The sequence below is a fragment of the Lycorma delicatula genome, chromosome 1, assembly GCF_047948215.1.
Source record: "Lycorma delicatula isolate Av1 chromosome 1, ASM4794821v1, whole genome shotgun sequence".
Lineage (NCBI taxonomy): Eukaryota > Metazoa > Arthropoda > Insecta > Hemiptera > Fulgoridae > Lycorma > Lycorma delicatula.
In genome coordinates this window covers 340,250,435-340,268,861 of record NC_134455.1, presented here as the reverse complement: position 1 = coordinate 340,268,861, position 18,427 = coordinate 340,250,435, and the positions used below count along the sequence as shown (strand labels likewise).

Below are 18,427 nucleotides of genomic sequence, written 5' to 3'. Positions count from 1 at the left end.
AAAATATATTGGCTTGAGAGACAAAAAAAAATAGAATAAATAAATTTTGTAGTATGAACAATAGTGTGTGGACAATAGATGAGTCCAATGAGTTCCTTAGTTTGCCATAGAAAAAGAAAAGAACTCTGAAAATATGAATGATGTTGAGGGAATATGAACTCTTAAAAGATTAAAAAGTAATAAATTACAAAAAAAAAAAAAAACGTAAAATAAAAAAATTAAATTTGTGAATGGACTTGTTTTTGATCTTTTATGTACTTTTATGACATAGTATTTTTTAACATTATCTAGCTTCCTATGTTCTTTTAATATGTTAGTTTTGTATTTTGTGATGTTTAGTTTGTTTAAAAATGGTTACTGTTTCTGACATTTGAATATGTATATATTCAAATATCACATTTTTTCCATCACATTCTAGAGTTGTATCTTCTTAATTTGCTTCCTTTGAATTTGAAAAGTAATACCACTAAAATTCACTAAAAGTGAAAGTTGTACCAAGACTGATGAATTGCTATTACATAAGTTCAAAAAATGTTAATCTAAAGTGAATTCGTCATTAAAAATTATTGGTTCTATACCAATTAATTAGTTTATTAAATTTAAATATTTTTAAGCTCCAACTTCATTGTGGATGATGGAAGAACCTGAAATGTACGCCCCTTTTATTATTTTAGAATCCCAACATTGTGTACATCCTAATGGCATTTAGTGTAGAATTTTATTAATCTATTCAACTCACCGTAATTGTTAATTCTGTTATTGAACAATTCAAGCATATTAATTACTTTGATGTCATATCGGTTTTATGGAAAGATCAATGATTTTTTTAATAAAAATTTATAACATTTTAAAAGTTTACATGTTATATGTGCCATGTTGGATGTGTGAACAGTAAATGTCCATATTAAGATCTGTTTTATTTATATTAAGATAATTAGATAAGCTTTCGTCGTATTGTGATTCCAACTCTTTTATAGAGCATCGGTGCATGTACTCTTAAGCAAAGAAGAATACAAAGGGAAAATAAATTTGCTGAGAGTGGTCTGTGATGTTTATAATCGAAAGAAACTGGTTCAGAGTAGAGTTATTTGTTGTAATTGTTACAAGAAACTATGAGGTGTGGCAGAAAAGTAATGAGACTGATTTTTTTTTCAAAAATTTCATTTTATTTTTGTAAATCAGTGTATTGCCAACTTCAAAGTAGTTACCTTGGACAGATATACTTTGGCAGAGGCATTGTTTCCATTCTTTGTAACAATACTGGGAGTTTTCAACTGGAACTGCCATTAACTCCTTGGTTATTCTTCTAGGGATATTTTCTGTAGTAACAAAATTATGTTCTTTCAAGGACTAAGATCAGATGGGTAGAGGGGCTGAGAAACTTTTTTCATCAAAAATTGGTTGATGGAGAGCTGTGTGACATAGTGGAGCATCCGGGTGTTTGAAATGTCCGGTCTGACATGAAGCACCCTATTTCTGTGCCTTTCAAGTAGAGGCTTCAAACCATCAAACAAAAAACTTGGTTGACTGTTTGTCTTTAGGATGCAAATTATGTGTGAACAATCTCCCTACTGTCAAAAAAACAAATCATAATAGACTGGATTTTTGATTTGCGCATTTGAGTTTTCTTTGGGCGAGAAGTGTCAGTGCGCCACTCTTTACTTTGACATTTTGTTTTTTGGATGTACTTGAAAATCCATGATTAATCACCATTAATCATTCAACTGAAGAAACCTGGATGATTTTCAATTTTCAAAAGAAGGTAAAACACACATTCTTCTAATTTTCTGTGTCTAATGGAAAGGATTTTTGGCACACATCTTTTTCATGTCCATTTGTGAGTCAAAATATGATAAACGGTAAACCTATTCAAATTTAACACACCACTTATCAATATCATTGCTAATCAATGGTTTGACCTCAAGGGAGCCCTCACTCTTTTCACATTTTCCTCAATTTTTGATGTTGAAGGCCTACCTGAGCAAGGTTCCTTTTCCACTACTGCATGGTCCTCCAGAAATGTTTTTTGCTAATAAAAAAATCTTTGCTCTTGATAAAGAATGTTCTTCAGAGGGTCACTACAACTTTTCTTAGGTCAACCTTGCGTATTCACAAAGTTTAATACAAAATTTGATGGCACACCGTTGCTGCAAATTTTGCTGTTCCATTTTTTTTTTTTTTTTTAATGCGCTACAAAAACATGACTTCACTTATCACGATCTCTAGGGTTTTATAATTACCATGTAGGTTGAAACTTTCATTTAGTGTCTGGGAGTGGCTGACATACAAGCTGTGTGAAAGGGGATCCTCCATTGTTGTTAGATCACTTCCAGTGTTGCCATTCTTATTTATTTTCTGCCACATCTTGTAAGTCAACCCTGAATTATTATATTCTTTAAAAAAATTATTTTTTAATTACTAATTTTATTAATTGTACTTTAAAATTATAATTTTTAGTAAATTCTAATAAATAGAATTGTTTTTTTCCATATCGGTATTATATTACTTATGGGTCATTCCATGTCAAGTGGATCAGGGGTCCCCGGTTGACCATCTCCTAACGTCATCAAATTTTGCATGGCAGTTGTTGTGGTCTTAAATGCCATTTTACCAAATTTAAGCTCTATGTCTACTAAGCCTTTGAAGATAGCCAAAAATCATGATAAAAAATTTTTGACCTTATTTGGTGATGGATTTCTACTCCTTTCATAAGATTTCAGTTGCTTAAAAAGTGCAGGATCCTAGATATAATTATTTCCTTTTTTAAATTACAGTTTCATTTCTGATTAAAGAATTAGATAAGGAAATAAATAAGCTCAAACCTTGACTTCCAAAATGTTGTGATAAATTTTAGCTGAATTTCAGCTGTTATATCTCAAAACCAGGTTCCAAAAGAAACTTGTGACTAGCATATTCAGATATAGCGTAAAAAGTTAACCCCAACAGTACCAAAATGCAAATCTCTATCTTCATTATCGCCATCAAAATTGTAGTCAAAGATAACAATCTTTACGTGCGTGTCCGCAAACTGCAAGTACCTCTTTTCCAAGAGGCCATAAAAAATCAACCATAACAGATAAAGAGTTGCAATTTGGTAAAATGGCATTTCAGACCGTGGGGAACCTCCACTGAAAATTTGATGATATTTGGAGATAGTCAACTGGGGACGATTTTCTAAACTGGACCGCTTGACATGAAATGACCCTTATATGATTACATGGTTATAATGTTTATTTTATTTATTGTTCATTCAGGAATGTCCTATGGCTTTAGAAGCTGCTGAAGGGTTATTGAGTCTTGGAGTTAGTGGAGCTGAAGTTAATGGTCTTATATTGGATGCTAATGTTGCTGGGATGGAATGGTATGTATTACAGTGATTTTGTTATTTTGGTTTTGTCTGTGATTGTCATGTGTGAAATTTTTACACATTATATTATTAATAATCGAAACAAATTTATCTAATGTGTAATGTTAATTTTTTATTTACATTATTACATTTTAAAACTTTATTCCTATGAAAAAAATTTGATTTGTGATCATTTTTATTCAGTTTGGAATGGTTTATATTGTTCTTTATAATCAAAAAGAGTTTCTAATATTTCTTCAAGTTAGGTTCTAAGCAAAATCAGAAATCATGAATTTAGAAAAGAAAATCAAAATCAGGGTTCCAGGGATTGTAGAATTAACATAAAACAACATATTACAGATAAAAATAACGTAGTGAACTTACGTTCTAATTACCAAGATTTATGGTTTCTGTGGGGAAAAGTAAGTGACAATTAAAAACTACTAATTTTTTGTTACTTTAGAGTCAATTACATCGTATTGCAGCAAGAGTTTTGAGACTTGTTGCCAGGTGAATTGTGCTACTTACATTATATGTTATGTGTGATCTGTTGGATATCACATTGATATTGTTGGATATATCACATTGTTGCAGGGGATTTATCATGTAAGTTATTTGTATGTCTGTTATGTTAAGTGATATATCCATAATGGTTGTAGGTGACTTGACTTGAATTTTAAGTTATTCTTGAAATTGATGTAGCCATCTTCAAGTATAACTAGGGAAAGTGAGGAGTGTAGTTGTTTCCCAATGATTTTTCTGAACCAAATGTGTGATTGCTTAAAAGCATGCCAGGTCTATTAAAATGCAGGCAGTAAGTATTAAGCCATACAAATGACACTTTCATTCTGTTCATTAGGGAACTGACTACAGTGAATATTGTACTCTCAGAGTACAAAATATTGCTAATGGTGCATCTTTTACATCAGGTCGTTTATATATGTCTTGCTTAAAAGAAAAACTGGGATAGATAATATAAAGAAACTAATTAATTACTCCTTTTTATAGCTATTATACTTACTCCTCACTATATTATATTACTCCTTTTAAGCTGGAAGCTTAAATATAAATTAATCAATGTATTATTTATATATTATATTCAATTTATGAAATAAATTATTGTAATACAAAACTAACTTCTTTGACACAATAACAAAAGAGAAATTAGCTTCAGAATCAATAAATTGCTAAGGAGGATTTATAGAATTCAAAATTCTTCTAATTTTTATTATTGTTTACCACTTGATTTGACCCATGTGTTTTGCCTATATGTTTGTTTAATTATAACTACAAGGCCAAAAATAAATCGTATATATGATCCTAAGTGGATAAACAGTATTTTCAGTATCGATTTATTTTTATCAAAAATAGTTGTGTTTTAAGATCTGCTACGAAATTGAATGAATGAATTATAGTAGTAAAATTTATTTTATAATTATTGTTACTGTTCTTATATATTGTTTATAAACATTTAAGAAAAAAATGGACGATTTCTTTACGGGCAGTATGTTCGATCAAGTAAGCATGTTCTCAGCTGAGGGGGACAGACACACATACAAATGCCCTTCAGTAGGGTAGAATTAATGGAGAAGAAAGATATTAATCCAAGTAACTTAAATGAAAATTAAACCGAGTAACTTAAATGTTAATTTCATTCAATGTGTAATGATATAAATTCAATAATTTGTGTGATTCTATGTAATTATTTATTGACAGGTTCATGCAGTTGATCCTAGTAATCAAAGAGGTATCGATATATTAGCTGCTTTACTAGCAAATTTCAGAAATGGAAAGACTAATACCTGTTTCTTGGACTCATGAGGAACATGGTCTCCAGGCATGGACTGCTCTATCATATTTATTATATGTAAATAATAATTTATCACGCGCTGCGTATTTAGCACAAAAAAGGTAATGGAAACAAATCAACAGTTTATTCATTACTAGCATTTATTTGATATATATGTTTATTCATTTTATATATATATGTTTTTTTATAGATTTATAGATTAGCTTAACCCTATCACTGGTAATGTACTACTTTTGACTGGCAAGCAGTTTTTAAGCAAAAAATAACCTATTGAAACAGTAATAAAATTATTTTTAATGAACCAGTCAGTTTTAACTCATTTTATGTCATTTCAATCACAAAAATATAGGCTGTAATTAAACATAAAAATCAATTTACTTAGCTTTTGCAACAAAATCAGTAGTAAAGTCACACTCAAATTTCCTTTTTTTTATAACTACAGAAAAAATTTATTTTTATAATCCATAAAAAAGTTTAAATAACTTATAATTATATTATAATTTCCAGGCTATACAAAACACCTTATATCCAACATGCGTTAATATAGAAACTTGAAGGAAAAAAAACATAATTAGCATATTTACATAACTATATTTATGTTAGGCCTAATTTATCCTTCATTCCCTATTCATCACGGTCTGTTTCAATGCATCTGTTCTTTTATCATATGTTTTATTGTCAATATCTCATCATCATTTAAAAATCCCATTCTTAAAACTTATAAAATAAATTATAATTCAGTAAAACATACAATAAATGTCACTGAAAAGTAGAATAACCAAACACAAACATGCACGAAGTAGACAATAACAATGACATATGGCGGACATAACCAAACTTAGAAGGTTACAAAGAATAGGGTTATAAAAGGGAAATTTGTTAGATAAATCTATCGTATGTGTAAAATATCTAAAATGAAATGTAACCTATCGATATAAAGTAACTGCTGTACTCTACTAGGCATTCAAGGTATTAAATAAATGAGAAAACAAACCATCTTGCATTGGGATGCTGCCAGTTTTGTGACACACTATGGGACATTTGTCAGAGATTGGGTTAATATATACAAGTCGTTATTTGAAGACTGATAGACTGGTTCCAGCTTTTTAGGAAAGTGGTGGAACAATATTAAAATTACTTTTTAATTTTTTAAAAGTAATTATAGATTATTTTTATGAAATAGATATTTTTCAATGTATAAAAATGCAATTTAACAAATTTAGTATATGTTCATTACTAATTTTCTAAATAAAAGTATTCAAAATATTTGGTATTTAATAATCGAAGGAGGAATTTATGTAAATCTTTTTCAAAATTAGTTAATTTACTTTTCAACAATAACATACAATTATCTGTTCTAGTTACTAAGATTATCTTTGGCATATCTGAAAAAGCCATTCTCTCTATGTTTATACAATGCATCTCTGATACAATCAAATTTGGGCTGTAGGCCAATGATGAAAAATTATAGCAAAATTAGTTTATCATAATATCCCAAGTGATTGATCATTTTTCTCTGTACAGTTAGATGCTTACTATTTCTTAAAGTAAGCCAGCCTGTGTGGCGTGAGTGGTAGCCTTTCATCCCGGTCAGGCATGGCACTTTCACATGCTACACGCTACAAAATTGCCATTTCACCTCATTCTCTGAAGAAATACCTAATGGTGGTGTTCATGGAGGCTAAAGTAAAAAAATCTTAAAGAAAGCCTAGTTACATCTGTAAAAAGATTTTAAAATTACCTAACATATTATTCAAATGAATTTTATAGCATAGCTTATATATCACTTCTGGTGGTTAAAAAAAAAAAAATATTTTATATGTAATACTACTAAATGTCAGGAAAAGATTTTTGAAAGTGTATGTTTGGAGTGTCGGTTTATATGGAAGTGAAACTTGGACAATCGGAGTATCTGAGAAGAAAAGATTAGAAGCTTTTGAAATGCGGTGCTATAGGAGAATGTTAAAAATCAGATGGGTGGATAGAGTGACAAATGAAGAGGTATTGCGACAAATAGATGAAGAAAGAAGCATTTGGAAAAATATAGTTAAAAGAAGAGACAGACTTATAGGCCACATACTAAGGCAACCTGGAATAGTCGCTTTAATATTGGAAGGACAGGTAGAAGGGAAAAATTGTGTAGGCAGGCCACGTTTGGAATATGTAAAACAAATTGTTAGGGATGTAGGATGTAGATGTACTGAAATGAAACGACTAGCACTAGATAGGGAATCTTGGATAGCTGCATCAAACCAGTCAAATGACTGAAGACAAAAAAAAACTACATTCTTATTTGCAAGCTAAAATACATTAAAGTAAATATATTTATAAAACAATCATTCAGTTAAATTGCTTAGTAAACCATCGTATAGCTAAGTGTTGTTTTAAATAAAACTTTTTTATCTTACATTATTGGCAAATTTTATATTTTACATTCTAAACTTGGTCCACTGTTGGTAAAATTTTCATACTTTTAATTTAAACCATGAAGCATCCCGTGGATTATTTGTTTTGCTTAGGTTGATTTTTTTCCCTTTAAATCTGAGTGTTGCCATTGTGAATCTCTAAATTGTAAATTGATCTCAAGATCATAAATCATTGAACATTTTTCACGAATTTCATTTTTAATGCATGACATATAGATGGGTGAATCATGGGAGCCTGATAATGGTTACCGAACTGAATCAGTAACCCTGGTGTGTAAGTGGTAATCAGAATGGCTGTGACCTTGCATACCATGTCATTTCAGTAACAATAGAGCAGTAGATTGCTGAATACTGTTTGTTTATAGTGGAAACATATTTTAAAATTAGTGACTATAGTGATTACTAATGATTATTCCATTAGCATTTCAATATTCCATGTTATGGTGCTGTTCCTAGCTGCAATATGATAAAGTCATGGGTAAAAAATCTCTGAATTACTGTTTCTGCTATGAAAAACAAACCACCAGCTCCTGTTCATTCCATTAGAACTCCTCCAAACGATGTCAGAATCAGCCAGCTAATGAAGTGGAGCCCTCAGGGATCAATGCATGCTGTATCCCTTCGTTTATCCCACTGCATTGATAAAACTGTTTTACACTAGGATTTGAAATTTCATCCTTATAAAATGATAATGGTGCAAAATCTAATTGAGTATGATAAAAATGAGAAAATTGGGTGACATATTGTGCAAAATTTATTAACTTGCTTACCAGTGAAATGGCGCTGCTGATGGGTGATGAAGTGCATTTTCATTTATCGGGCAGAGTGAACAAACAAAATTTTCATTATCGGTCTGATAAAAATCCTAACAGCTTCGTATACATCCTCTGAACAGCCCATGTGTAACCATCTGGTGATCTCTGGCAAGCTTTTGGAATCATAGAGAATTATTTCTTTAAAGAGAAACTAGGAACTACAAGTGGTGACAGTCAATCTAACTGATATCTAGTGATGTTGCAAGATCTACTTGCTCTTGAACTGCCTTGTTGTATGATCGACTTGAATGCAGTGTGAAGCAATTGACTGTATTGCCAGAGCATCCACGATGATGATTTGTGAGATGTTTCAGGTCATGTGATTTCCAGAAGAGGAGATGTATTGCTAACATTTTCTAAAGGCCTGCCATCAGTATGCGACTATTTTCTCTGGGATACCTGAAGTCTAAAGTGTTTCATTAGCAGATCTAATAGGATTAATGAACTCAATACCTCCATACAAGAATAAATAGGAGCGATCTCAGAAAAAAGGATGAAAGCAGCAATGCAAAATCTGTGGGACAAACTAAAACAGTGTGTAGAACATGGTGGAGGACATCTGTGTGGTATTTAAAAAATTAAGTTATGCAAGTAATCAATAAATGGCACGAATGGTACGAATATTTCTCTTGACTCGCTCTGTATAAAATTATGAAATGACCTAAATAAAATAAACGCATTTACAACAGTTTAAAAAAGCCAGCAGTGAATTCCATAACTTTCCTAGTCGGTCAAGTTATGTAATCCATTTTTCAATTCAATTATTTTAAGCTCAGTTTGCATCTTTATGATAAATGATTTGATGAATGATAAATAATTACTTTTTATTGAAAAACAATAACCAAAATTGTGAATTCATTTTTTTCACATCTTTACATAAAAATATTTATTTATAATTATATAATACATAGGTAATAAGAAAATACAAAAAGCGTGATTATTTCTATATTTGTGGAGGAATTAATGAAAGTTTTACAGTGGGACTATTTTTTTGTTTCTTGAAAAATGAAAAAAGCTTTTTTTTCATTTTGGGGGCTCCCATACTCAAGGGAAAGCTTTCAGGTAAAATTAATTTTTAATAAAATTGTCCCTCTCTGAATGGTGATAAATATAAAAAAGAAACTTTAAAAGTGGTTTAAAAAGTACAATAATACAGCCATTATTCTAAATAAACAAAGTTGTAATTTTCTAGAAAGGGGGTGAAAAATTTAGCTAATTTTTTTTTTTCAAAAAATACTAAAGAATTAATACTATCAAAAAATTAAGAATTTTACATTTTTAATGGAATGGGGGTAGTTTACAAGATGGATTTAAATTTAAAAAAAAAATTTTAATTAAAATAATATTTTTTGTTATCACAGACCATTGGAGTAAGTGGGAGGGGAAAAAATGTTTAGTGGTTTCAGCGCTTACTGATGTAGAAAATATAAATTCAAAAAACACCTACTAACTATTGTTCTGAAGCAATATATAGCTAAAAAGGAAAATATATTAAAGTAATTTTTTGAAGAGGAGGTGAATATTAATTAAAAAGTTTTGGTAATTTGTGATCTTGATTAAAAAACTTCAACACTTATAAAAAAAATTGTTTGTTAAAGTGCCTGACTAAAGATTTGAAATTTTGTTTAGGGCAAAATATCCCCACCCTTTTTGCAAATTTTTTAATACATTGTTTCCCTTTGAAGGGACCTAGTGCCATGTTTGAAGAAAATTGGTTTATGGAATCTCCACAGTTATTAGACAAAAAACAGAACAACATGTATACGTATGTATATATATATGCAGACAAAAATCCATCTGACAAAAATACATTTTTTGGACTTGGAGCAAATTTGTTAAAACAATGTCTCAAGCCACAAAACTTATTTTTCTTGTTTTACTGGTCTATATATGATGAGGCTTGGTTGATAAATTTTGTACATATATACATAGCACGGGAATGAAAATAGATATTGGAATGAAATAAAAATGGATAAAAGTATAATACCTTACCTACAAAATTCTGTACTTATTTTTCAATATAATCCCCATTTATACTGGTACACTTATCCCAACGTGTGACAAATTCATGTGAAAAATTCTGGCGGTCTTTCTCGAATCCAAGTGGTCACATCTTCCTTCACCACATTGTCGGTAGTGTAATGAGATTACCTTTGAGATCCCTCTTGAGGTGAGGGAAGAAGTGGAAGTTACATGGAGCAAAATCCAACGAGTGTGGTGGATGTGAAATAGGCTCAAACTTCAGCTTGCAGAGCCATCAGAAAGTTGCATGGTACCCATTGTGCACAGATTTTATGGTAACCCAATTGCTTGATAATGTGGCCAGCTTGTTCTTTAGATATGCCTAATTGAATAATGATGCATTGCTGGGTGATTCACCTGTCATTTTGAAGCAAATCATCCATCTCTTTTTGATGTTTCTCGCCAATCATAGAAACTGGTTGTTCACTGCGAGGTGTGTCCTCAATTATCACTTTACCAGCTTTACATTTGCAAAATTTCAATGTCCACCTACTCACAGTACTCCTGTCAACAGTTTTCACTACCTTAAACTGCTTTTAAACAATGAAAAATATTTGTAGGATTCAAATTTTTTGCTGTTAAAAATTTGATCACAGTGCGATGTTTTAACCATGTTGACATATTGGCTGTACTCGACTGCATTTTAACTATTACCGAAAACAAACCGGTAAATGGTTTCAACACATTATCGTAGGTTTGTAGAGGCGGATTTTAGCTATCATGTACTGCCATGCTCAACTCGATGGTACCTTTTGTCTCCATGTAACACGTTAGTGTGCAAAATTTATCAGCTGAGCCTTGTACTTTCCTGTTATAGCTATAGCATCCCAACCCCATAGGGGAAGACACCCACCTTGTGACATTACGGATTGCCACACCACCCCCTCTGTTCTGAGCCCTGAGGAGCTTTACCAGAGGTCTTCTTTAGACCCTCTAAGTGATTACATTTCACAGTCATCAGCCAGGCTTCGGTCAGGATGCCACTGATGTAAATGCCTCGGCAAACATTTGCATCAGTAAAATACAAATCAAATTTTGCCTTCACGTAGGTCTCAAACGAACATCTTCACATCCAACCTAGCATGATTCCCTCAAACTAACTAACTGAGACCACGGAAGTAAAGATCCCACACCTAGTCCAAATTTGACAACACTGTTCGTGACTGTGAATGCCGTAGAAAATGAATGAGTTGTAAGTTAAATCAGTGCTACACACACACACACCAGCCAAAATGATGTTTTACGCAACATTGAAGTTCAGCTCTACTCCCAAATAAGTCGACCAAATTAGGTCACCTAACAAGGGGAACATAACCTCATTCCGGTCCACGCAGGAGTCGAGGACAAACCCTGCACTTCCACCTGGTCCTATCACGGAGTCTTGGTGGCATTACAAAGTCACAGTGGTAGTCCCTGATTGTGACTTGGTATTATTTGTGACTGAAGCCATGCCCCCAGTTGCAGGGGCGGCTACCATACTCAGGCAGCGTGGCCTACCCTGCCGGTGGGAGCCCAAATCAAATCATAAACAATACCAATATAACTGTGGCACGTTGCCAATGCGCTTACCTCCAAACAATCCAATTCCTAGGTCGGAACCCTAGCCATTCGGGATCCTACCACAATCAAATACCTCGATTAAACTACCTCTGCAGACCTAAACACCGCAAGGGCACGAAGAAAACCAGTCGCTATAGACCACTGCTCACGGATCATCAGTTAGTACGGAGATCCAGAAAGGAATGTATTTTCTCATTTCTCAAGTTCCCTAACAGCTCGTGAATGTTCTATCTCATATCAGGGACAGACATGAGGACTGTATCATCAGTCCCACAATCCGGGCATTGACTCGAATCCACCAAATAAAACCTAGCCAAACTCACCCGAAAGGCACCATGTCCAGAGAGAAACTTTCTGATATACCTATTGGGGGAAACCCATCTAACTGCACCTAAACAGATGTTATAGGAAATATACCATGCGTGTAGCGACCTGTGGGGGATTCGCCCCACCTGACCAAGTCGCAAGGCCCCATTCTTCAATCTCTTGTTTTCATTTTGACGTCAATAGCTGTAGCAGCAAATCATCACTACAGCTTTTGGAAGTTAACATAGTTTGAGAGATTAAATTCATTTACAGTGAAGCATTAAATTTACAAGCCATAGTAAATTTAATAGTAGGTTATTGTAAGCTTTATTTTAAGTTTTATTTATTGCTATTAAAAGTGCAGTATTTATTTATCTTAGGTTGGCGATGAGGAATAAATTCTCTACACAAATAAATATCCATTCATTCACTCATACTCTATTGACATACATTATTTACTTTGTCATATAAGTTTAACTATTATGGTGTCTCCCCGTTCAAAAATAGACAAATTAAATTGAGTAATTAGTATATGTATCTTGATCTTTGTTAGAGTGTAATGCCCTGGGAAATAATGGTTTTCATCAGGTTGTCATTGCGATGATAATTTACTCCTTAATTGAAAATTTTCTAATATTGATTATTGTAATTCTCTCTAAATAATATTTAATGATGATTTAATAATTTTATAATATTTATTTCTATGTCAAATTTACATGTTTTTTGTTCCTTATTTAACAACTATATTTATAAGAAACATTATCTGCTTATTAAAATCCAAGTTTCTAATTTGTTACCTTATTAAAATCATCATAAAATTAATATAATTAAGATCCAATCGGTATACTTTACTTTTTAAGAAAAAATGGCCTTTTATATTTTAATATTTAGTTTAATATAAAGTAACTGCTTTAATGAAGCAGTTATTAAAACACCTTCATTAATGTTGTGTGTGTTTTTTTAATTTATTTATATCTGTTTATGTATATTACTTTGTAGATTTAGTTTATACTTTGTTTGTACTTAACCACAGGCTAGGTCTGTGAATCTACTGGATGTGCATTTAGAAAGTATTCTAAGTGTCTTACTGATTCTACATTTCGTGGTCATATTGTTTTAATTCTTATATAGCAACAACATTGAATATAATACTGTACCAACCTATAGCATTATTATTCTTTATAATACCATATCTACACACATGTAGATACAAAATATGAAGTACACATACATAAGTATGGATCATGATCATAAGGATCATGCATCACAAATATGTAGTGTATATATATATATATATATATATATCCTTAAGTAATGATATATATCCATGCATGATCCTTAAGTAATTTGTTAACAATTAAATTCAATAACCAATAATGCTTTTCCTCAAAGCTTGTATCAAAACCAAATTAGGACCACCAATTTAGTCGATTAAAAAAATACTTCAAAAGATGTTATCTGCTTTGGGCAAACCACCTAAGTCTTATTTCTCTGTATTCTCTTTCACACCTGCAGAAAATAAATAATGTCCCAATCACATTATTTATGCAAACATGTTGCCCAACCCTAATTTAATATAATATTATAAAAAAGGTCTATAACGATTGGACAAACTAACATGCACAATCCACTGTCATTTCTTTCACTCACTCTCCAGTAAAGCATTTAGTCGGGCTTACCAGTGTTCTTTATATCTTAAACCATTCTTCAAATAAAAATCATGTTTTTTGAAAGGTGTAGGTAGCCACTCCTCAAACCAACTGACCCGTTTTTGTTATATTCTCATTTAATCTACTAAACTTTAAAGAAAAAATTGCTGAAAAGGATACAATCCTTCTGCATTCTTTTACTCTCTTTTCAGCAAAACAGTAATTTAATATTAAAGTGACAACTTTTTCCATGCATATTTTCAGCAAATTTTGCCATGATAGTACTATCATATCACAGCGTCATATTATGTAAAATATAATTTGATGATTCTTTTTCAATGGGCAAATCATGCATTTAAGATATAATGATTCTGTTCTATTATACTTTGTAATTAACAAGAATAATTGTTTTTGAAACACAGCATTAAAGAACTAGTCTTGCATTTGGAAAAAAATTAGTTTTCATTTTATTCTTAGAATCCCTGTCAAGTTTTTTTTTTTAACCATAACTGATACATTAACTGTAAGAAAAACCCCATAGCTTTTTTATCAGGTTTCTGAATTATTCTCATTCTTCTTCACCTGAGAGATTTTGTTGTACTCATCATGTTATAAAGCGGGGTAGGTATAAATTATTTAATTCTCTTCATAATAAAGAAAAAATAATCTTGATTAGATTAATAAATAAAATTGAAATAAGAAGAATGTTAATTTTGTTATGTACTATGTGTATTGTTGTTTATCGCCAGTTAGTTACTTAAAAAGCAAAAATTATTTAACATTTGTGAAGATCTTTAATATTCATTGTAGATGAAGTAATATGAAATACTAGTCTCTACTTAAGTTTTATCGCCATTATCTTGAATTATGAAAGTCCCATTCCTTACTTAAATATCTTAGCGAGATAATTTCCCATTTGTCATTTTCATATTTATTCATTTATTTGGTTATTAAATAATTTTTCTTAAGTAGTTTTTACAGAAGTTTAGAAACAAAGACCCAATTTCCTATAACTAATTTTTGGAGAGTAATCTCCAGAACTTGAAATAAAAAGTAACTGGATAAATTTAAAAATCATGTTGTTAGGATTACGGTCAGGAAAAGATTTCCTGTGTTTGTGGAAGCTGCAAGGGATTGAGGTCGTGTGGGCAGTATCTCTGTAAACACATCTTCCATCAGCAACATTATATCCCCTAGGCATGGGACTTCTAGAATACAATACCAACCAATCGGTAGATTTTATTTGAATTGGACCTGGAAATCTTGGTTATAATATTTTTTATTTTCATGTAAATTTACACTTTTTTGATGCTTGTATTTTTTTTGGGAGGAGGGGTTTATCCAAAAACAATGTATGCTATGGTTACAAATTAATTAAAAATTTATTCCAAAATAATTTCTTAAAATTTTTGAAGTCCCTGTGATAATCACATTTACTTCTAACAATTCCACCTCTGTAAAGCAGTTTTGATACAGTTAAGTTGCAGTGTGTATGATTAGTCTTTTTTGATGCAGGTTTAGTGTTTCTAACCGCTAAAATTTCCTGCAATAATGAAGAAATCATTATAAAGATTCATCTATGTAATTGATTTTTTTTTCTATTGCTGTGAATGTTTTTCATTATTCTGGGTTTACTTGTATGCAAACTTTTTCAGTTAAAATTAACCTACGTGTATGATTTGGTAGTTAGTTTTACAACATTGTAGCTTTTAGTGTCAAGATAATTTCAACCTTTAAAGCAATTGAGGCACCCGGTTTTCAATTTTGTAAAAGTAATATACTTACTGTACTAATGATTATGGTGAGTTACAGATTATACTATAATCATCGATCTCTGCAAATATATGCTTTTATTATGTTTCTTGTTAAATATTAAGAATGAATTTTTTACTAGAAGAAAAAATCACAAAATCAGTTACATTTACCGAATTTGTTATCTATGAACTGAACTGTAGGAAGAAACTATCTATGAACTTGATTAAAGGAATGGGATATATACAGCATATATCATTTTCCATCAATTTGTTCCTTGTTTTGCTTTATAAATAGCATTTGTAATGATTACAACTGGCCTGCATTGTTATTTGACTGTAAATTAGTGTCTCATGTCAAATACAAAATATTACTTTGCACAATAATTTACTAGTTATTAGTGCAGTATTTTACCAGTAATGTCCTGCAAAAACAGTTCATAATGTTATGCCTACAAGCTTACCGATACAAGACACTGCCATCAGGTAGGTTACATTGTGAAATCAGGAATTTGTTTATATGTTTGAAACCAATCTAATCTAGTCACAATTTTACCTACCTATCTGTTATGAAAGTGCATTATTTGTAGTATAAAGATATTGATGTAAAAATTTTGCAAAAAATACACCTGTTAAGACATAGTAATGTGCAAATTAATTCGAACACAGATTTTATTTACTTAAAAGTAACTTTATTTAGAAAAAAATCTTACTCGTACAATTTATGAATATCTATGAATTAATATGACCTTTATTTTAATCACTACATGATTTAGCATTGATTCAACAAATGTACTACACATTTTTTTTTGTTTCTTCATGAAACTGTATTGATTATTGCTTTAATAGGTCAATTTTTGTGATACAATTCTTTTTTGAGTCATTTTTTGACTTTTTCAAAATGATTTAAGTCTGGTGAGTTGCCTGGCCATGGGAGCACTTTATATTTTCACTTTTTGAAAACTTTTTCCACTTTTTTTGGCAATATGGCATAGCACTAAATCTTGTTGAATACTCCGTTGTCTTGTGAGAATTATTGAAGTCGTCACAACTCTTTCCTTCAGAATCTTGGTGTATTCATCGCTTTTCAATATACCATCTACTGGAAGTAATGAACAAAGAGTAATGTTTAACTGAGTGTTTGATATGAGCTGATGATGTATTTTCATCTAATGCTTTTCTAACGTATGGAACCCTTTGTCCTAAACATAAAGCTGTGACTCGTAGGAAAGCAACATCTTTCTTGGCCCACAAGAGCTTCTTTGTACATTACTGGTGTTCAAAGATGCTTTTTAGCTGGCCAATGAGCTTTCCATCCAGCTGATGACTTCATTCGTTACAGAGAAATTAAAAAAATAGTAAATTTCATTGTTACTCTATTTTAACCCTTTAACTCATTAACCCCTTAATCCATTTTAACTCGATTTCAAAAATCCTTTCTCAGTGTGCATTTACACGGTAAGAAAGTGTAAATAAATTATTAATTTAACTTCAATAGTTATTGCTGGGTGTTGATTATGAATCGCTCACCACATGTTCTTTTATGTATATTAAAAAATGCATTAAAAATATACATATATGTATGTGTAAGAATTGTAAGTTAATGTGAATGTATATTTTATATTATTTTAATATCTACATATAAAATAGGGGGTTTCTTTCTTTTTAAGCAATTCTCCCTTGAAGATAAAGAAGTTGCTGCAGCAGTTATCTTCTGAATGTGAAGAGCTGAAGAATCAGGTGCAATTATTACAGAATTTGAAACTGAAATTACATGATACACAGAAGTATGAGATATAATGTGCTCGTATTTCTATAATGATTAAGAAATAAAAAGCTGTAAAGTTAATTATAAAAATCTGGCAAGATGGGATAGGATCCTTAGATTGATAGGCAATTGTCCAATCCTTATAGGTGCTGATGTTAATGCCAAGTTGCTTTTTTGGCACAGTGGGACCACTGATTTTAGTGGTGAATTGGTTGAAGGTTTCATTGCAAAGCATGATTTTGAGGTCTTTAATGTTGCAAACCAGTTGGTCACCGGTTTTGAAGGCATTTTCCTGTTCCACAGAGGAGGACAGATTGGCTTAGATTTTCTAATTTTATTGAGTCCGGGCTTGAAGTCTTTTCTCAAAGCCTGGACAAGCTCCCATTGGATGACCTGGCAGAAAATTTTACTTCTGTGGTGGTAGCAGCTGCTGATAGTTCCATTCCCCAGGGCTGTGGCCGGGAACATGTAGCAGGCTGGTGGACTCGGTTTGACTGTGATGAAGTGGTCTGTGTGTCAACTCAGGAGAGCTGTACAATATGAAGGCGATCCTGGTTGGTGCATGGCTCTACTAGCAAATTATCGCAGAGAGAGAGCCAGGTACTATCATTATATTAGGTTCTCTAAGCTTAATTCCTGGGGCTCATTTGTTCAGAAGCAAGCAAATAAGGACCCTTGTGATGTTGTGTACAGAGTCCTTGGACATAATCATAGGAAGGAAGTCCTTTCAGCTTAGGATGGTGTTGTGATGGACAAAGATCATGTTCTCCACATTTTGTTAAATGAATTACTTCCTGATGACACTGAGGCTGGTCAAATTTTATATCACCAACATGTTCAGCAAGGAATCGCTGAGTTCCATACTGAGGTACAGTCTCTTGAGATTACCAAGGCGGAGGTTCATCAGGTGGTCTGTAGTATGACACAACATAAACCTCCTAGATATGATTGTATCACAGTAGAACTCCTTGTTC

At 31.7% G+C, this 18,427-nt stretch overlaps 2 protein-coding genes across 2 annotated transcripts in view; both read left to right on the top strand.

The window, feature by feature from the left end:
• The window catches only part of LOC142334333 (uncharacterized), a 96,862-nt gene extending 91,611 nt beyond the window's left edge, over positions 1-5,251 (top strand). Inside the window, exons 6-7 of the mRNA XM_075382293.1 lie at positions 3,255-3,361; positions 5,063-5,251. Of these exons, the coding sequence (XP_075238408.1) occupies positions 3,255-3,361; positions 5,063-5,108 (153 nt within the window). The 3' untranslated portion in view covers positions 5,109-5,251. The remainder of the gene's footprint in view (positions 1-3,254; positions 3,362-5,062) is intronic.
• Positions 1-18,427, top strand: part of LOC142317897 (uncharacterized) — a 95,188-nt gene that overhangs the window by 72,728 nt on the left and 4,033 nt on the right. The window lies entirely within an intron of this gene.